Source organism: Lynx canadensis, chromosome A2 (assembly GCF_007474595.2).
Source record: "Lynx canadensis isolate LIC74 chromosome A2, mLynCan4.pri.v2, whole genome shotgun sequence".
In the NCBI taxonomy this organism is placed as follows: domain Eukaryota; kingdom Metazoa; phylum Chordata; class Mammalia; order Carnivora; family Felidae; genus Lynx; species Lynx canadensis.
This window is the reverse complement of record NC_044304.2, coordinates 133,893,523-133,916,247: the sequence shown is the minus strand read 5'-3', so window position 1 is coordinate 133,916,247 and position 22,725 is coordinate 133,893,523. Positions and strand designations below refer to the sequence as shown.

The following is a 22,725-nucleotide window of genomic DNA, read 5'->3' as shown; positions in this document are numbered from 1 at the left end:
TTTGCCACTGCTGCATTGAAATCCATCTGAATTCAAACTCTTCAGAGAAAAGTGCCCTTTCCCTAGTTCCTTCCCTCTTCCTTCCCCCTTACTCCCTATCTTTTTTGTTCAGCACATCCATTATGCTTCTCAAAGGCACAGCGGAAATGTACAATTCAGGTTGGTGATGCCTCAGCTTATAACCAAAAGATTTTCAAAATGGTCTTGGAAACTTAACTTTTACAATATGACTAAGTGACTCACATGTTAGGGAAATATCTGCTTTTATGATTTCTTCCTAATTGTATTGTTGTGATATAAGCACTCATCATCTATCCAATTTGATGAACTTCATTCCTATTTTTCAGATGAGGCAATGAGAAGGAATAAATACCCAACTTAAGTATTCCCTTCCAATATTTATGAATTAAAAATATATTTTAAAATGAGTTTATATAAAATAAAGATGAGGAGTCTTAATAGAGAAAATAATGAAAAGAATCAATATATAAAAATATATATCAGAATACCACATGCCGTCTATGATGTCCTTATTGAAACACACATTCACATATATTAGCCTGATTTCCACTGTATTTTCCAACTTCTTTTCCCTCAGAAATATACATTTATTACATATAGTTTAACAGGTTGTTATGTCAGAATTAATTTTGGTGTTAAAATGTTCTTTCTTCAAATTTATTTTCAGTCTCATTTTGTAAGTATCAAAAAATTTCCCTCCGTTTGAATTGGAGTTTTACAGAAAATAGGAATAAGGAGTTACAGTCTCTGTAATAATCTGGTTATAGCTTTATTTGATTACTTGTATTGCTTGTAGTCCTTAAGGAAAGGAAAAAGTGACTACTTATTCAGTTCTTAGTTTACTGCCCCAAAATGAAATACTTAGAATGGAAATATTTTAAATATTCAAATCCTACATTTTAAATGTGGCTTGCCCTGGAATAATGAGCATTAACTTGAATTATGAATATTATTTAAATTAAATTTTCTTGGGAAGTCAAATCAATAAGCACATTTTAAATAATAAATTGGTACAATTTTCAATTGTGTTATAAAGCATCTTAGTTTTCTGAAAAATTGTTCTCAAGAAGCACATTAAGAATTGCAGTGTTTCTAAAATTAGATGTACCCTATATCCACTAGAGGCAAAAGTAGTTTTAGACTACTTTGGGTTACCAGCTGGGATATTTATAATAATCTAGAACATTAAGTGTGCAATGAGAAAAAGTATGCCTTCCAGGAAGGAAAGAAAGTTTCTCACTTAATTACCAGTGTAAAACACCTCTTGACTGTGAGTTGCTGGTAGCACTGATGGTATTAAGAAGGCTTCCAAAATGTTCAACCATTATACCTAATTTATGGTATGCAACGAACTTTCCAGCTTTGCTAATATGTGTATTGATTTTGTCAAAATGATTTTTAAAATCTTATTCACTTATAACAAGGTAATGTGCAGGTCAAACTTCTATAACTTTGTAAATATTAATCAGAATTTCCTTTTGTGAATGAACTCATTTCTCTTTTTGCTTAAATACAGATAGCTTTTTTCAACATATCCATAAGCATCCCATAATGATTTTAAAAAGTCAATGTATACTCACTCTTGTTTAAAATGAAAATGCTATTTACAACAAATTATTATTAATTAAGTGGAAAATTTTAAATATGCATCTAAATATATCAATGTCCACATATGGTTTGATTCATCTTTTCTTTCCTTTCCTCCAAAGTTATCTGGAAGTATTTTGGATGTGTATACTGGTGATCAGGGAATTTCTCCAGTTAATATGGGCCTTACAAGTGCTTCCTGTCCAAGTAGTCTGCCAATGAAAAGAGAAATTACAGGTAATGTTGCTTTTATAGTTTTATCCCTTTTTAAGTCAACTACTTAAGGTATAAGTGACACATATTACCAAGCTGAATACGATTTTTAAAATATTATCAAAATAGTTAAAATGGGATAGTTAAATGTAGATAGTAAATTCACCTTTTTTTTCCAATGACAACCAAACAGCACGTTAATATAACTTATAATCCAATTGAATTGACTATTTTAGGAATTGGGGAAATATACACATATGCTCTATGTATATATGTGTATATAACAACTTGACTAAGTTGTTCACTTAAAGTTGGTTCATTTTGATATTTGAATACATGCAATTTATTAACATGGTTGCAAAACAATTGATTAGGGGAAAAAGTTTTTTCTGTATGTAGATTTGATATAAAACAATTAGATTGCCCCCTTTTTACCCTGTTTTATGAATTTCATGATAGACTCACATTTAATTTTCTTAAGTAGGTAAAAAAAAAAAACCTCTCAGTTTTCAATAGTACATTTCAAATTTGCTACAACTCAAAAGAATTGTAGGGGAACTGTCAAGTTCCTCCAATATATAGATGAAGAAATCAAGGGTCAGAAGAGTTATTTTCACAGTCATACAGCTGATTTGAAGCAGATGTGCATCAAAATAAGAATTTCCTGACTTAACAATGTCCAGTGTTAGTTCCTCCATAAAAATAAAATAAAAAGTAAGTTGAAATTTCTGTAATAAGTTTTTAGTTTGGAGCCCAAACATTGATCTTTAATAAGTTTTTCAGAGTTAATATTAACAAATTTAGTAAGTGTAATATGTCTATTCTTGGGGTCTAGCCAATATCTCAAAAATTTCTATGCATACAAATTATTTAGATTAAAATGAATTAATATAGTTTTAAATAAATTAATTTAAATAATCATATTCTTATGTTACCTGTTTTAAAAACTAGGGTAATGCAAGAAACACTGCATTAATCATTTATGCTATATAACAAATTATCCCAAAATTTAACAGATTGAACTAATAAACATTTATTATTTCATATAATCTCTATGGGTCAGAAATCCAGAGGTGACTTAGAAGATTGGTTTTCGGAGCACCTTGGTGGCTCAGTCGTTTAAGCATCTGACTTCAGCTCAAGTCATGATCTTGTGGTTTGGGAGTTCCAGCCCTGCATCGGGCTCTGTGCTGACAGCTCAGAGCCTGGAGCCTGCTTCAGATTCTGTGTCTCTGTCTCTCTTTCTGCCCCTTCTCCTGCTTGCACTCTCTCAAAAATAAGCATTAAAACATTAAAAAAGAAAAAAAGAAAATTTGTTCTCCTTCAGTCTTTCATAAGGTTGCAGTCAAGATGTCATCCAGAGGTACAGACATGTGACACTAGGTGGACTAGAGGATGTGCTCCTAAGACAGTTCACTCATGTGTCTTGCCAGTTAGTCCAACTAGTGATCCAAGACACATGAAAGCAGAGGCTGGACATACCTTTTATGACCTAGTCTTGGTCCACACTGGTCTTTTCCACAATATTCTGCTGGTGTCACAGGTCATCCCTGTTCAATGTGCAAAGGAACCACTAAAGGTGTGAATGTCATGAGAATCATTGTAGGCCATGTTGGAGACTATCACAAATGCTTAAAACCATGTAGCACATAAAGTATCATTTCTTGGAAGTGTGGAGTTATTTGATAGGAATATCTGAGAAGTATAGCTAGTTCTAGCTCCAGGGATATAGAAATCATAATTATTTATGAAAAATGTAGCTTGTAAAAATTTAGGTTGGAATAATTTTGAATAATCTTAAAATTCTTAAAATAATAATAATGATTGAGCAGTTTAACATTTGCTATGCACTGTACCTCTTTTCATCATGACAATGATAATCAAATAGGTATTAAATTATACCAATTTTGCAGATGAGGAGTTGAGACACAGAGAATTTAGGTAATAGATTTCATATCTATGAAATGGAAGGCCAGAATATAGATCTAGGTTTTACTACTCAAAGTTTAAAATGCTCACTATTACCTCTTACTTCAAGAGTACTTGCTCCAAATTTCTAAATATTTGCATAAAAATATTATTATGGCACTTGGAGTAGGTAATATAGTATTTTCACCTACTATTTCTGAATTATATTGACTAGAGAGGTTGTAAAGTATAACTAAGTACTCTCTGAATTATCTTCTTTTTGATCAGAAACAGATACACGAGCTTTGGCAAAAGAGAGACAAAAAAAGGACAACCACAATCTCAGTGAGTATATTTTCCTTTTTTCTAAAATTAATAATAATAATAATAAAGGAGGAAATGCTTAGAGATTAAAATATGTGGTCTTTTATTGTCACTCCATAAGTATTCTGAGATCACATAACCAAAATTAATAGTATATTCTCACTGGTTGAGCTATTTTAGGAAATTTAAATGATGTGAACTCTCAGAAAAGCTACATATTTTACAAAGTGAAACATCTCAAATGTCTCCTTGATCACTCTGTCTGTCAAGCAGGCTGGGTGTGACAGAGACTAGTGCATTTAGTTACATTTGAACTCTAGTGTGACTCATTGACTGAAGGAGATAAAAGTGGCTTTAACAAAATGTACATCACTTAAAAATCAAGAAACAACTCCATGTTCTCATCTTTCTGTGTCAATCTGCTCCTCCCTTCCTAATGATAAGTTATCTGAAAGGTATTGCTTATGTTGTACTGCTGAATTCTACCTCTGCAAAAAATGTCTCTGATGCCTTCCTGGGGGTCAGTTTGACTCTGATAAGGGGTCACATGAGATGGAGAAATATAAGCAAGGGAAGTAGTTTAGCAGCAATGTTGAGCTTGATAGTGTTTGGTCATGTCTTATGTACTTAACTGTGTCAAGTGAGCTTGACTAATTGAGTGTGAAGCCTTTCTGTTTTGGAAGCCAAATAAAAAAATGACAAGAGAATAAGAATAAAAATAAATAAAAACATTAAAGCTCTAAAACAAACCACGAATGTTCTTACATGTGGTTAGCTGAAATTGATTCTACATGTACCTGTGAACCCTGCATCATATTGCACTTCCTGCATCACAGAGCGATCAGAGTCTTCTGACTATGAGATTGTGAGGGAAGAGCTGACAAGTGGTTCTAACTGTCCTCAGGGTCGTTGTGGAATGACCTGATTCTGATAGCCCTTAGTGGTAGAGCAGATAAGCTTTGGTCCAGATTATGAGACAAGTAGAACATGAGTAGGGGTGGCTAGTTGTTGATAGAAGGGATTCATGCAGCAAGGAACTATGGGCTTCTCTCTCAGTTTTAAACCTGTTAACTCATTATTGCTCTCCTGTTCTTTGCTTCTCTTCTCTACATCTGCAGTTTAAATAACATAAAGTATGATAGGCATGTGGTATGTCCATTGTCAAGTGTTTTCTAATCTGGATTCCCTTACCAGGATATGTTGCTTTTTGGAGATATCAATGTTAAAAAATTTTAATATCATATTTTGAATATGATGAATCTAGAACAATCCCTAAATTTGTGAGGATCATGTCAAGAGGACAAATGAAAACACACTTAGCAGAAATCTAAATTTTAAAAGTTGTAGGTCAAGCTCAATTAAAATATGCTCTGTTCTTTCTAAAGACTGGAAATCCAGGTGTGAATTCAGAATTCTCAGATCATCAGAGCTCTGAGGGAAGATGTCAGGGTGAGGCAAAGCCAGCCTTCAGCCATCAGCCCATCTCACTTCTCTCCCCACTCCTTGTTCCATTCTGTGCCACCAGTGGCCTCAGACATGAACGTGAACACTCATTTTCTACATTTTAGCTCCACACCCACCTGTTTAAATAACTTCCCCTTGTCCACATCTTGAGCCTAGAGGTGAGCACACTGGTGTCATGGTCCTCACTCAGAAGGGTGGACTAAGAAGTGGCCTGCACAGGCTCTGGAAGTGGGCTCAGGGCATTGGGAGGATATTCCTGGAGCAAGTTACCCAATGTAGTTTGACTCTGTGGCTAACTTGCTCACTGGGAAAGGATGTGGTGAGTATGGGTCCAGGATAGGGGCCTCTCTCACCCTGACCTAAGGACAGGAATGAATGAATATATCCAAAGTGTGAAGAGTGAAACCACACATGGCATAGAGTAACTTGGTAATTTCTTAAAACTTGACTGCTTTACAAATAACTACTACTGGGTATGAAAACATTGAGGAACCAAAGTTCTCATTATAATTAGCCATTAAAAATTTATCAAGCACAATCTAAGAAGAGTAGAGGAGGAACTTCTGATATTTTACATAAGGTGCATTTAAATAATAGATTTGGGAGAAATATTCTAAAACTAAACCAGTTCCCTATTTTGAGGTAAAACTGTGAACATCCTTCATAGCTATTCTTCATCTTATATTTAACAGTCTGTTTTATAATATAGAAGTGAGTATGTGTGAACATAGAATTATTAATAATTCTTACTGTGAAATATGTATGTATTTCTATCAGCTGTACCCTTGTTTATTTTCTTTTCTTGTTTTTTAATGTGGTATCATTGTTTTTTGAATCACATGCATAGGGAAAACAGGATCAGCAAAGAGGGAAAACAAACTCTCTCAAGAATCAATTATATTCTAATTTTAGAGTAATCCCAATATATTATTACTGAAGGTCAAATCCATTCATGGTGAATTGCTTTGTACAGACAATTGTTATTCTTTCATGACATTCCTTGTTTCTGGTAGCAGATCTTAATTTTTAGCATGTATAAAGTATTTTCAAATATTTTTGATATATAATTTTCTTCTTCTTCATGACCTTCTTCTTCCTTCATTTCCTGGAAAACTTTTAAAATGTTACTTTTAGAAGAAAATATTATATAGAAGTATATGTTGTAGTTCTTGATTCTAGGAATATAGCGTAGACTATAAGACTACATACACTATACTCTGTGAAACTGCTTTTGATAGGGGTCAATATAGGAAACGCTCTACTTATTTGTATATCTGACATTTATTGAACATTTATTAGATGCATACAATTTCCAAAAGTAATGAATTCATGGAAATGCAAACAGAGAAAACAGTCTCTGAATAAGAATTTATACCAGTAGTTCTCAAAATGTAGGCCCTAAACAAATAGCATCAACATCACCTGGGAGTTTGTTAGAAATGGAAATCCTTGGGCCCCAACCCAGACCTACTAATAGGTTTGGGATATAAATCCATTTTAACAATTCTTCCATATATGTCTCATGCCTGCCAAAGTCTGAAAACCACTATTCTATATATTATTGAAAATTTTTAGGTTAGAAAAATAATAATATTTACAGTCTTATCAACATTTGTTTAGCACCTCCTATATGCCCAGCCCTCTGAAGACAGAAAAATGAGGAGTAAATTGCCCCTGCCTTCAAGGAAGTTACAGTCTAGTTGGGCACACACGCCTACCATGTGCTAAACTTTGTGTCAGGCCTTCAGGTATTGTATGAGAAGAGTAGGCATGATGTAGACCTCAAAAGATTATGATCCTAATGGGCTAATCCGTATGTGAAGTGATGATCCAATAGGATATATATATATATATATATATATATATATAAATGCAAATATATTTTTCAATATGGATAAGTATTACAGCTTTTCAAAAAAGTGAAAAAAATTGTTTTTGAGAGAAAATGTTTTAAAAACATAGTCAACAATAGAATCACAATTCTAATATTGTTATCTTTATTTTTAGAATTAAATATATTTGAATTTTTATTTTATTTTTGAATACTCTTTTGACTATATGGAAATTATTTTGCTAAATGTTTTTTCAAGATTATTAAGAAAGTTTACAGCTGACCAAAAGTGAATTGTGCTTTAATGAGAATAATCAATGATATTTCTTTTTTAATAGTTGAAAGAAGAAGAAGGTATAACATTAATTACCGAATCAAGGAGCTTGGCACTCTTATTCCAAAGTCTAATGATCCGTGAGTTCGACAGTAATTTCTATAATAATGTTATGGTTTGAATAACTCCCCCCCCCAAAATGGATCGGAGGGAGCAGGGGGACGGGAGAACCAATTACTAGGAAACTAAGCAGCTTATGGTAAAAGTAAGACTACTGCTGGTCGTCTTCAGTATCTATTCGAGACTGATGGTTATTAGACGTCAAGGTTGTTACTAACATTTGTCCTTCTGAGACATAGGAAATAGTGAAATTATTTCTTCTCAGTTCATAGCAGGTCTTTCTATATGACATCAATATTGGCAAATTTAGTGGCAGTATCAAATGTTGTTTACGACACTGGTATACTCAATTTATGGTTATAGCAATCCTTCCAGCGTAAAATTTATATGCACATGGACATTGAATTGTTGGGTTTTCAGTGGTCTGAACGTTCTGGAGGCAGGCAAGTAAAAAAAAAAAAAGAATTGTAAAAACATGCTGATTGATGCCAACCAATAATTGGTTATTGTAATTAAATTTTCAGCCATGTTTTGGTGTCATCCACACTCAAAGTTTAATAAACAAGACATTTGAGGTTGCAGGAACTACCTAATTAATCAAAGCATCAAGTTAGAATGTTAAACGTTTCTCTAAAATATAGAAATATGTTGTATTACATTAATAATGACTTGAAAATGTTTCATTCAAACCGAGAACTGCTCTCTCCTGATACTGGAGATCATCAATTATTCAGAAACAATGATGTTCGATATGGTGATATTAGTGAAATTTGTAAATACCCTTTCCCTGAATCCAAATGTGCCAATTCATTTAGAAAATTCAATAATTTGTAATAGTAAGAAGTGTAATATTTATCCTTACGGGCATATTAGATAGAGAAGGCACCATGTGGAATGACAGAAAGGCTCTGGATGGAGAATCTGAAGAGCTTGGTCACAGTTTAGGCCCTACTGGTAACTCTTCAAATCTTTTAAAGTCCCTAAGCATGCAACTCTTTCTATTAGTAGAAGAGAATACCCATTTTCCTGATAGGTCTTATTTTTTTTAACACGTAACATATAAATGCACATTTATTCATCAAAAATTTAATCCAAGGCCAAGCTTTTTTGTTTGAATATGTGTTGTAGCTTTTCTTTCTTACATAAACTGCACTAAAATGTATAGTCTATTTTAATTTCTTTAAAATAAAACAAACACGTACACAACCTAAGTACAGATGAACTTTTAAAAATGCTTATGCTTTTTGTGACAGCATATTTTTAAGCAAGCAAAGTTTACTGACACTTTAATTGAGTTTTTCTAAGGCTTTTAATATAATCTTCCTAAAACAATAACTATTTTAAAAAATGTCTTCTTTTATCAGCATTCATATTTCATTAGCTAATGTACCTATAATTTAATTATATTATCATCATAATAAATACAATAGGCATTAATTTAATAACTTATCAGTAAGTACACAGCACCACAATGATAACAGAAATACTTGGACATATCAGAGGGTGGCCTATTGCCCTCTATTACCTACTTTGTCCTAACAACAGTCAGTGAGTGTCACAAAGGAAATGGAGAACATTAATTAATCTTGAAAGTGATTGGATAAAAGTCAATTAAGAAAGGTTCTAACTGGTGGAGCTAACCCACAGTGCCAGGGAATAGTTATATGCAGAAAGCACATGAGACTTTAAGACTGGATTTGGAACCCTAACTGACCATCTCTAGATGTCACCATGCCTGTAAGGCACCAATTGTATGATTGGGTTTTTATAAACATAAAACCAAATAATATATATGAGAATATCATACACATTATAAATCTTGTGTGAGGGATTATTATTCTATATATTTATAGAAACTTTGGTTATAAAAAGGCTTCTTTCTACTTCTAATTCACTGTCTAGAACCGAAAAGGCAAGCTTTTCCTGTAAAGGGCCAGATATTTCTAGCCTAGAAATAAATATTTCTAGCTTTCTTGGCCATATAGTCTGTGGCAACTTTCTAACTCTGTTATTGTAGCATGAAAGCATACATAGACGATATGTATATGAATGAACATGGCTGTTCCCACTGAAACTTTATTGACAAAAATAGACTGTAGGTTGTAGTTTGTCTACCCATGATCTAGAATATAGAGATCAATTTACCATAGAACCATATCTGAAAGAGATTATCATTGGGAAAAGTTTATTGTAAGCATTCTTAAGTGTTTTTCTCTTCTTTATGGATCTCAGAAAGAGGTATGATTATTTGTTTTAATTGTATTATGTTATATGTATGGAAATGATATTTATTTTGGGTCTAATTGAAAACACATTAATTGATCAGATGGTAATGATATCTATATGTAGCTCTGCACACATAGCATAGACAGAAGAGATGCTTAACTGTTAGCTCTGTTATTCCAGACATCTGATACCATTTCTGTTTCAATGCATCTTATCCCTTGGCTTTTGGTGGCCTCGCCTAATACCCTAGTTCTTCTTTTTAGGGTCCGCCAACATGAGTCCCATGGTTGAATCCAGAACATAGCCTCTTTAAAACTTGGATCTATGGGCCTAAGGAGTAGTCACTTGTTCTATGAAACTATTTTGGATTCATTTGTTGAATTTTCAGACACTACTATGGATAATCTAACAAGTTATAGAAAATTAATTAGTGGAGATAGAGTGTGGGAATAAAATAGAGGAGGCAAGTTTCATTTTGAAGAAATGTTATTACTATGTTGTGACAATTCTGAAATTAACAAGAAGTGGATCAAAAAAAAATAAAACAAGATTTCAGTTTGAGTTTAATACGTTTCATACTAATTTGTTGTACCATTTCAAACCATTTGTTTGTAACCATTACAATTCATAAGAATTTTTAGGGATGTTTGGGTAGCTCAGTTGGTTGAGCATCTGACTCTTAATTTCAGCTCAGGTCTCAATCTCACGATTCTTGAACCCAGAGTCAGACTCATGCTGACAGCATGGAGCCTGCTTGGGATTCTTTCTCTCCCTCTTTGTCTGCCCCTCCCCAGCCCATGCTCTTTCTCTCCCTCAAAAAAAAAATAAACTTAAAAAAATGAAATTCATAAGAATTTTTAAAAACAAGAAATATATCAGATTACACAATTATCTAATATGGGATTTTTCAGATGTGTGCTATAACCTATTAATGGATCACAAAATCAATCACATGAGAAAGATTCAGCATTTTTAAGAAAAGGAGGAAGAATAGTATTGGTAATATTAGAGTATTACATATTACACCTAAAGGGAATAGTAATATGTGGTGAAACATTTTTTTTGCAGATTTATGCACTGAGAATACACTGGTTCATGGTAGAAAACATAGTTCTTATGAGAGACACATTTGAGAAAGTGTGAAATCCACAGATTTTCAAAAAGAGCATTGAATTAAGTGAGGAAAACTGGGTCTCATCTTCTAAACACCACGTGCTCTTGGGCAAATAGCAGAAACCATGAAGTGGTTGACCTCTGAGGACCTTTCCAGCTCATGATTAGAATAAACTTAGTGGTTGGCTTAGGGAATCGGAGCCAACACCTAGAGACATTTTGAATTCTATGAAGTTGCCATTTTTATGTATAAAAAAACATTTGGAAATTTGTATTTCATTGCTAGGTCAGAAGGGTAAGGTCAGAAGGGAAAATAATATAGTGAACAGCTATAGTTGAAAAAAGTTATATGCTGAAAAAAATTAAATGAGAAAACAAACAACCAAGGAACGACAATCTCTTGATCATTGATTGGAAAAGAAACGAAAACCAAATGAAACTAACAAACATGAAAAGTAAGAGCTTCCACAGATGTGTGGTAGTGGTCCACCTCATATATGCCTTATATAATCATATTTATAAAAACTCATATTAGTGGAGATAAAATATACTGTCAGAGCATGAATTATTCTATTGGTGCTAGCAAATTACTCTTGTTTTTCTGCTTTGTTATTTATAAACTGGATGACAGTTTTTTAACTAAATTGATCTGGTTTTTTCCCTCTGTTGTCAGAACTTGCTCCTGCTTTTGTATAAGAATGGTGGTTGAAGCAGTAAATGAGACTTAGGAAGACTTTCTAAATTAGAAGTGTAAACCGTTGATTGAAGGAAAAAAATATCAAACTTGTTATGGTGTCTTCTTTCTTTCTTCTTTATTTTTTAGTGCTTTTAGGTGGATATGCTCTCCTAAGATGACAACAGACTGTATTCTCCATAGTTTACCCTGGCCACATTCCTAATCTAATGTGTGCATTAGAATGCATAGCTTTTAACTCCTAAAAGTTTTAAGTTCTTCAAGGAGAATCATTTTGTAGAAAATGAAAAACCAGTATCTACATTTATTCCTTAGGCATGCCTTTATGTGTATTAACGTTGCTGTCATAATCAATGTTTGTAATGCCTAGCTGCTTGAAATTATCTTGAGAGAAAAAAATCTCCTTAATAAATTTGGAAAACAAACATATTTTTTAATGTTTATTTATTTTTGAGAGAGACAGAGAGACAGAGCACCAGTGCGGGAGGGCAGAGAGAGAGGGAGACACAGAATCCTAAGCAGGCTCCAGGCTCCGAGCTGCCAGCACAGAGCCCAATGCAGGGCTTGAACCCACAAACCACGAGATCATGATTTGAGCCAAAGTCAGATGTTCAACCAACTGAGCCATCCAGGCATCCCAAAAACATTTTTAAAAGAAACCTCATACATTAAAATGGTTTTAAAATAGAGTGAACTTGAAAAAAAATAATGCAAATGGTATCAGGTAGAAATTGTTGGAAGACCCATTGTGTGACTTCTACAAGCATTTTGAAGGTTTATTTTAGACCTAAATAAACATCACCTTAAACTTCAAAGTTGACCAGAGGTATCCTTTTCCTGTTATTTCTTCTGTTCTTCAAGTTTTTCCTCCAATGAGAAGAAATGAAACAAAATTAGTACCATAAGCCTTCTGCTGATGCTTAGAGTTTTAATTCAGGAATCCAATACCTTTTTGAGTTACAGGTACTTTTTTAGTTTAATGACAAAAGTAGCCTCTTTCTGAATAACCTTCCCATCACCTGCTAAGTCACTGTGAGTGGATGAGACCAGCAGCTCTTAGACAACTGGCAAAGCATTTGCACGCTTTAGACAGACTCTGGTAATGGGTTGGTGCCTTCTAACAGAAGATAGCTTAACCAGGCCCTAGTAAGCATTTTCATCTGCCGGTAGAAAAATGCATCTTCCTTTAATTTGTTATGGCTAATGGAATTATCATCTAACCTGAACATGCAAGGAGGCATGTACAAGTCAGATTTTTCATAAACTATATCTTCCCACTTCTGATCACTTAATGAATACATGTTAATTTCAATATGTCTCATATAGATCATAGAAACCAAAAGTACATGCAGTATAATATCATCTTAAAATTTTCCTACATGCTCACTGTATGTTGTATTAAAAATAATCTCATGACTCTAAACTAAAACTGCATCAAGGTTTACAACAGCTCTGGTGAACTTTTAGCGATTCGCTTGGCCTCATTCTCCACATGTATTCTTAATTCTCATATAGGATCAAATTCTTCGATGTATTTTTTTCAGATGTTAAAATCGGTAGCCTATTTTGTGATTCCAGATTTATCATTTCTCCTGTCTTAAAAATAAGTTTTAATAAAATATTTTTTCTATGCTATAACCTGAAAGGTTATCTGGTTGTATTTAATTATATTTACTTATCTTAAACTTATTTAAAAATAGTCATCCGGTTTTGTAAAAAAGTATTGATGGCTTTTGTGCAGAAAAATTTGCCCAACGATTCTAGAAAGTTTTGCTCTATTGCTTAAAGTGATGTTGCCAAACTCTGATTTGTTTCACAATCACTCAGGATCACTATTCAGAAGAAACCTTTTTTTTTCTTAGAAGCATAAAAGCAACCTTATTAGAAAGTAGGTTAAAAGATTGGTACATTTGAAATGATCTTAAAAAATTTAGGCTTAAGTCCTCAGTAATGTACATTTCCTAGTTCATTAATGCAGAAATACCGCACATAGATTTTAATCTCGGAGTTAATAATAAAAGCAATTTTCACTAAAAATATAAAAACTGTAATGGTAGAATCATGATATTGCATTTAGCTCTCCCACAAAAAGTCACTTTATTACTTTCTTTTGACACTTATTTTCATTCTGGGATTAATTTTACTATATAAGGGCTTCTTAACTATTCTATTAAAATTTCTATTCAGAAGCAATAATATCTAAGAGTGAATAATAGTCATGTAAATCATTATTTCATATTAATGTAAAAGATTTTGTAAGTTCTTATGAATTCTGCTGACATGCACAATTGTGAAAAGGTTATCTCTCCGTTCTGTAGTGATACGCGCTGGAACAAAGGAACCATTCTGAAAGCATCAGTGGAGTACATCAAGTGGCTACAAAAAGAACAACAGAGAGCTCGAGAATTAGAACACAGACAGAAGAAATTAGAGCAGGCTAACAGGCGGCTTCTACTCCGAATTCAGGTTTTTATAAAAATGTTGCCATGAACCACATAGCTTATATATGACTTATCCATCATCGGTTTTATTCATTGCCTCATTTATTTTTTTCTTATTAACAATTATTTTTCCTTCTGAAGGATTATTTTATTGCCTTTTAGAAGCTCATGAATTGGGTTGTTTCAATTAGATTTTGATTAGAAGTCCAGGATCAAGGTGGCTTTGGAAATAAGTGAATGACAACAGCTAATTGCAAATGCAGAAAATAGAACAAATTTTATAAACACACAGTACTATCCCAGCTGAAAAATAATAAGTAAAACATTTGTATCTCTAGATAAAATTGGACACTAAGGACTAAATTCTTCTCTCTCCCTTTTATTTCTTTAGTAACATTGCTATGGATTTCATTGCCCCAAGGCATATTGTGCCAGTATATATTAAGTCACTCCTCATCTGTTCATGTGACACAAAATATCAAAATATGGGTTTTCATAACTCCCAATATTTTTTATGTGAGCATGCTTATTGCCAGGTAAAGCACTACTCTGTTTCCATGAAATGGTCTTATAGTGAGAAATTAATCAGGAAGAATAAGTGAAATATTTTCCACTATCTCCAAATGGCTGTATTGTAATCTGAGCCACTATGAACCATTATATGTTATGTATTCCTTAGACAACAATGGGAGGAGAATTTTTTTTAATCTGTATAGTTTTATCAGGGTTATTTTTCAGGTACTAGAAATATACTAGATTCCATTACTTTGCAAAGAATATTATAGTATGTATTACTCTTCATTTTGAATGCTTGTTAGTATTTTGTTTCTATTTCTGCTTTTCTAGAGTCAAGTCAACCTTCAAAGTCATTATTTAATTATTCTCATTTGAAATTGCAGGAACTAGAAATACAGGCTCGTGCTCATGGTCTGCCAGCCCTGGCTTCACTTGGCACAGTTGATTTAGGTGCTCATGTCACCAAACAACAGACCCATCTTGAGCAGAATTCAGTAGACTATTGCCAACAACTGACTCTGTCTCAGGGGACCAGCCCTGAGCTCTGTGATCAAGCTATGGCCTTCTCTGATCCTTTGTCACACTTCACAGATTTATCATTTAGTGCCTCTTTGAAAGAGGAACAAAGATTGAATGACATGCTACTGGATGACACAGTATCTCCATTTGGAACAGATCCTCTGCTGTCTGCCACTTCCCCTGCAGTTTCCAAAGAAAGCAGTAGGAGAAGTAGTCTTAGCTCAGATGATGGCGATGAGTTATAAAAAACAGACAGGCTCGATTCATCAACTGGGAAGCAATTCTATGCAGGTGCTATGCAATTACGTTCTGTTTCATATATTGCTTTGGCTTAATTTTTCCAAAAGGAATATACCGTTCAAGAGAAACTGATTATAAACGACAGAAGAATTCACAGGAAGAAGAAACATGGTGTTGAAGATTATTGAGAACAAAAAAGGAATTTTTCCTCTTTGACTAAGATGTCCAAATCTGCTTAAATTTTGTTTTCCTGGAAAGAGGTACAACATAAGAAATAGCTCTCTACTGATGTTTTAAAAGTAGCAATGGAGTGATGTAACATTGGAACTAACACACTGCAGGGAGTAAACCTACTGAAATATACAAACCTTTTCTTATTCGCTTCTAACTCCTTCCTAGTCCAGTCTTACCTTAGTTTTCAAGTATCAAGCTCAACAGACTTGGTAGTTCATTGCCTTTCTCCACTATCTAATGGGATGTGTTGGTTAAAGTTCAAATTTGATAGAGGAAATAGTTAAAAGACACTGTTATCTGTCACTTCTAATTGAAAAGTGAATCTATAATGAACATTAGAATTTTCCGCAATAAAATACCAAAAATATATAAAAACTTTGCTTTCTAAAATTAGGCCCTAATTCCTTTAGTCAGTTCAATTATAGTAATTCTAAGAATATCTTTGCATATTTATGGAGACATTCTATGTTCAAAGAAGGAACACACTGAATACTTTCCTTAAGAATCTGCACTGAAAATTTACCACTTCACACAAACATACACTTACACACAGGCACACAATGTAGGTAGTATATTTCCTTTTTGTTTTCCTTCACTTTTGTGATTTTCTAATCAGCATCAGAAACCACAGTCCAAATCCTCTCTTTTTCAACAAAAAGAGATGTTGGATAATCAATTTCAGTAAGTAAAATACATACACACACACACACACACACACACACACACACCCCTACTAGGAGAATTCCTCAGCTATCTAAAATTTATCGCTGTCTCTAAAAATGCATGTAAATTAATTAGGTGATACTGTTTTGCTCCAAATTGACAACATGGAAAATTAGTTTTCCAACTGACAAAATCATTTGTAAAACAGACTCTTCGTTATTACGTTGAGCTCTGACTGGAGGACAAATCTCCATTCCCGTAAGTACTTAGAGCACCCTCTGACTTTGCTAGCTATATTAGTATTTGTTAAAAATTGTGTGACTATAATGCTTTATTCAAAATTTTCTCTTTTGAGCTTGGGATTGGGGTTGACCTACCAAGGCTGTTGCTCAGTGCTGGACTTCTATGATTGCTCATCTGATCAATGAGTATTTTATGGAGAGATACTCAAACTGCAATGCATCCTGTGAAAATGTAGAACACATGAGCAAGATATGGTCTTACTCCTCAGAGAGTAACAAGACTGCATGAGAAACAACAGCAGAAGATAGAAGACACACGAATTAAACTCTACATGGTACAGTATAAGCTGTAAATATAGAAAGTCAGAGAAAATGAAAACAAATAAAGGTTGGAGAATCACAAACCTCTATGGGAAGGTAGAATGTAACTTATTTTAAAATCATAAATTTGGATAAGGGGAAGGCATATTAGAGAATAATATCAACCAAATGGTAAAAGTGAGAATAAGTTGAGGATGTGTCTTCATGGGACATTCGTTAGAAAGTTCTGGCCACCCTTGGGGCTCCTGGGTGGCGCAGTCGGTTAAGCGTCCGACTTCAGCCAGGTCACGATCTCGTGGTCCGTGAGTTCGAGCCCCGCGTCGGGCTCTGGGCTGATGGCTCAGAGCCTGGAGCCTGTTTCCGATTCTGTGTCTCCCTCCCTCTCTGCCCCTCCCCCGTTCATGCTCTGTCTCTCTCTGTCCCAAAAATAAATAAACGTTGAAAAAAAAAAAAAAAGAAAGTTCTGGCCACCCTAGAAGATGCCAGCTTGAAAGTCCTGGAAAATAATATTGGCAACATGTTGTACAAGACCTTGAATACTAGAATGAAATGATATGGTATAAATTGATTTTTTTTTTACTGGAAGAGATAAGCCTAAAAATTAAAATGCTACTGTACATTACTAAAGTAATTTGGAGATAATCTTTCTTGACTATTAACTTTGGGATAAATTTTTGAAAGGGTGCTTTAGGTATTACATATAGGGAACTATGTCATCATGAAATTTGAGACATAATGCTAATGAAAGTGGGAACATATTAAATTCTTATGGTCTAATAATTACCTCAGGCTTAGCTTACAACATTAGTCCAGAGTTTGGAGAATTAAAATGATTTTTATTGTTTGACATGGAAAAATAATTCTAAATTTATGGGAATAGTCATTAGAGCCAGATAGATAAATTCATCTGAAATATGCCATGTGAAAAGAGCAATAAGATACATTTCCTCAAGAATTTTCAAGATAACATAATATACTTCTCACTTTATGGTAAAATACCCCTTTATTATCTGGGTCAATAGTTTACTATTACAATATAAATCATAGAAAAGGAATATATTTTTGAGTCCATGTAAAACACATTCCAGATAGAGGCTGATCTCTATTTTCATTTTATCCAGTATTCTCATTTCTTCATATTCTGAGAAGACTTGCATTCATGATGTCATTACTCCGTCATTATTTTCCATTTTGTTAAAATACTACTGCGCAACCCTGAAACACATTCCTCATAATCTTAGCTAATGGAAGAGCTTGCCACAGGTGGTAGAGCCTGGACAAACGAGATCTGGAAAGGGTACGACTAATATTTGCTGCTACTTTCAGATTGTAATAGCTACCAGGGGACTGTAGAATAGGTAATGGATTTTTTAAAACTGAGTAAAGAGTGGTGCTCTGTCACACTTAACTGAAATAGATTAAAAAATTAATTTTAATCAGTAGTTCTTAACTTTTTAATGTGTTGAGAATCTAATGAAAGTTATCGACTCCCCAGAAAAATACAGAGTTGTATATACAGCCGAAAATTTGCATGTGCCTGAAGGTTTTACGAACCTCCTGAATGTCTCATTGAATGCCAGGTAAAGAATTCCTCTATCAGTTCTGTTACTTTAATGGATAGAATTGTAGCTATGTATCTTTCAAGAGCTAAGTGAGTAGTTAATGTTATATACAGTGATGGAGGAGGGAGCCCTAGTTATCTGTATATCACTCTCTCAACTCCCAAAGTGAGGAGGTTGCCTAGGAAAGTGAAAGTATACCAAACACTAGACTATTCACAAAGGAAGTAGACCCCTTCTTATAAAGACCCCTACTTATAAAGTAGACCCCTTTCCCTGTTGTTTATATACCTCCTGTTATATACTCATGTTATATATTCATAGGCCAGTTTCTCTATGATTATTGGATATTGTAAACATCTGATGTTAACATTTTAAAATGAGCATATAAATATCAAAAATATATAAATCAAAAGCAAATTATTTGAGTACCTAAGAATCAAGAGAGATCCTGGGGAAACTGATGGATGTCTAGAATATTTTTGTAGAAATGAGACTTACTACAGTAAAACAGGTATATTATTTATCAAACAATTTTGTTACAAAAAGCATCGGCTATCGCTGGACTCTAATATACAATTAACCAAGCTTTGTTCATTCAAAGAATCAATGTATTATTGTAATTATAATAAAGTTTGTTTAAAATAAGATAAAAGTTTTATTTTAATTACTTTCTGTTATCTTTTCAAGATAATGTCTCATTCAATCTTTTGTCTCTACTTATTATAAAATATTGGCTATCATCTTTTCATGGATTCACATTAAGCAGCCTTTCTAATTCCAAATTATCTTGAAATAACAAGTGCCTCCTATGAGTACCTCTTCATATTGTTTTCTTTATTAGTGTCCTTTCCCATAACTGCAGAATTTATACATACAGACTAACTTTTCTCAGTTTACGGACATGATATCAGTGACTATAGCCTTCTTTCTGTGGGTACAAAAGCTCTAAATAATAAATACCCAGATGAGCTAGGGACATTGAGAAATAGCCTTCCTCGTTTTTTTTAACTCATTTTTTTCCACTCACATGACTGTAAATAAAATATTTAATAGCTCTTACTTTAAAAAAATTAGGCATGAGTTTCTTGATTTGGCATGCTCATTTACCTTTATGTCAGGGGAGAAGTTAGATTTCTCAACATTAAGAAGAATGTATTTTTTCTTTGTTTTGCTAGATTGAGTCATATTTGAATTTTATTATACTTCAAAGTGTCATGAAAATACTTTTTTGCGGTTCTGATATTGTGGAATTTTGATGTTTAAATTAATAAATGTCATAACTATAAGTGTTTTAATGTTTTTACAATATCCCTAGGCTGATATTTAGTGATCTTATAATATCTAAGATGTAGATGAAAACTGGAATCAATTAATCATTTGCTGTGTTATCAGCACTAGATCAACCATCTGGGTTTCTTGAAAACACCTGAAGGATTGAATTTTGCTTCAGTATTGATAATGACACAGCCCATATACGCTACATGGAATGACATCATTTGCCCTTCCAGTGGCCCGCATGTTGATAAGTATAAGATGTCAACTTGAGTTAGTGTAAGTTATATATACAGAGATTTCATTAAATGTGCTTAACAAATACTGAACACATTTAGAGTGTTGCTGATTTAATGTGTCATATGACCTTCCTATAATCATTAGTCTTTGCATATACCAATATTTTTCATTTGCATAATATTTAATTTGTAAACAAGGAAATGATTAAAAAACTGATAAAAATAGTTATCTTAAAATTTTTGTGTTACCTTTTTTCTGTGAAGTTCATAGAGAATTTGAGTGTATAAGAGATTATCAGAAAATACTTATTTTGATTAAAAAAAAAACAACCTCCCACTGGATTCAACTAATTGAATCATGAAATGCTACTATTCATTGTTGTATACATAAAAGGGAATGTTTTGTCTTCTTCTTGTGAAAGGATTTGTGTATGTATTTCTACATATCCAAATTGTTTCTCTTAACCCTCAGTAAAATGTGTTTTTCCTACATTTATTTAATAGGCTTCAAGAATAAAGCTAAAGACTTTTGTGTTTGCAATGCTACCTCCCCCATTCCTGCACTACCATTTTTTTTCAAAATTTCTGTATTGTCAACTTTATTTTTTCCAAAGAAATAAATTCTATCTCTGTGTTATTTAAAACTGGTGGTTATATGTAACAAACAAATGAGAAAATATGCAAAAGAAATGGTAGATTATTATTTTGCTGAAAGAATTATATACGATCAGAAAGTTACATGTTATGTTAATCTTTAATATACTGAAGTTTAAAAACTAACTAAATTCAAGGATCTTATCTAACAGCACTGCAGTTGCTTATGGCATACAAGGCTAAAACTAATTTAGCTATTTAATCTTAATAATAACAATGTAGTTAAAAATCTTTGACTTTAATAGTGTTCTATATATATGAATAGCTAAAGTAATGTTCCTATAACTGTAATCTAACATTGCTTAGATCAAGAAAACATTGCTAGTGTAATGAGACCATAGGATTTGTAATTATTGCTATTTTTCATTTTTAATAACAAAGTATGTGTCTTATTTTATAGGAAAATGAAGAAAATTGGTGTATACTCTAATACATACATAAATCTTTGTGCACACGCTTTAAAAAATGTACCAATATTTTCTTCGTATATATTAAATGAATGCATACACTTATTAAATGCTTTAATGTACTTTTTACTCTGCCTTTGTCTATAGACTGCACTGGAAAATGCAGAATGTGGGTTAATCATCTGAAAGGATACTTAACAGCCCCGAGACTTCACAACTGACAACTGCTCACTACACAGTCCATGCTGAAAACAGTGATCCAATATTTCCCTATTAATGAAAATAATTGTTACATTCTTTATTTTAGTCTCCTGCCATCTGCCTTTCCATGCTGTTATGGTTTTGATTTATGGGAAATATTTATCAAACTCTTGCAAATTTGCTAACAGGCATAATTGTAAGTGAAATCACTAAGAAACTCTGCAAAATATTTTAATATACTAGATGATCCCCAGACAATCTAAGATAAATAGAATACTGTATTTTAATATGTAAAACATTTTAAAGCTGCTAATTGGTATTGACTAGACCTATCCCTTGATAATGAAATTAATAAGGATTTCAGTTAAATGTTAAGACACTGTGATATTTAATACCATGTTTATGAATTTTCTTCTACATACCTGCTTTAAAAATAATAAAACAGGATACCTCTGAGTTGACTATAGAAAATAATATTTTATATTCAAATACAGGTGCATTCCTTTTTTTAATTTTATTTTTTATTTTTTAAAATTTACATCCAAATTAGCATATAGTGAAACAATGATTTCAGGAGAAGTTATATCATATAAATATTTTTAAAGCATTAATCAATGCCAAAAAATATTGATCAATATAATAATTTATGTGTGGGAAGAAATAACCAATCTAATATAGATTTAAAAAGTCAGGATAACTTTTTGGCCCTATACAGACTGAAAATTTGGATGACTAAATGGATTTTATACCTGACTGTTTATTGTGTATGTACGTACATGTGTGACATGCTTGGGTATGGATATATGTGTGCCCACGTGGGAGCTTATAACAAAATTTTCTAATGTCAGGATATTGGAAATGACGCTACATATAAGAATATATTATCTTATGTTATTATTTATTGGAACCTACACATAGGCAACATTGGAAGCCGTCCCCAAATCTTGCATATTGGAAACACACACACACACACACCCGTTGCTCGGAATTGGGTCAAAAAGCTGGAAAAGATGAAGACAGCTGTAACAGGTTTTACGATTTTTCGTTAAAATAAGTGATACATGTAGGTATCAACCATTTAGTTATAACATAAGCATTGGGTTTATTGACCACCAATATTATTTATCACCTGCAGAATTCTAGCTATGGGGTGGTTAAGTGGTAAAATACAACAAGGCTTATTGGTTAAGTAGTGGATACCCTTCATGTAAAATATATATCAGTTTTATTAATTGGCAACTAGAAGACAAGAATACAACATTCTAGATGGTGATGATTTTGATAGGTCCGACCACATTGCGGTTAAGTATATGATTCACGTAATAAGAAAAAGGTGCCTGCAGGCTATTGTTCCTAGCATGGATTAAAATTTACATATTGCTTCTCCTTATGTCAAAACATCTGGTGCCTGCAAATGCTAACATTTCGTTAAAAAGTTT

General features: G+C 33.0%; 1 protein-coding gene across 3 annotated transcripts in view; it reads left to right on the top strand.

Moving 5' to 3' along the window:
• TFEC (transcription factor EC) overlaps positions 1–21,190 on the top strand; it is an 81,160-nt gene extending 59,970 nt beyond the window's left edge. For 2 of the 3 annotated variants that reach the window (XM_032592433.1, XM_030308273.1), the window contains 6 exons: positions 1,731–1,845; positions 4,018–4,074; positions 7,687–7,762; positions 14,094–14,241; positions 15,116–16,965; positions 18,447–21,190. In XM_032592433.1, the coding sequence (XP_032448324.1) occupies positions 1,731–1,845; positions 4,018–4,074; positions 7,687–7,762; positions 14,094–14,241; positions 15,116–15,496 (777 nt within the window). In that variant the 3' untranslated portion in view covers positions 15,497–16,965; positions 18,447–21,190. The remainder of the gene's footprint in view (positions 1–1,730; positions 1,846–4,017; positions 4,075–7,686; positions 7,763–14,093; positions 14,242–15,115; positions 16,966–18,446) is intronic. The other variant, XM_032592432.1, reaches the window with a different exon arrangement.
• Positions 21,191–22,725: the final 1,535 nt, after the last annotated feature.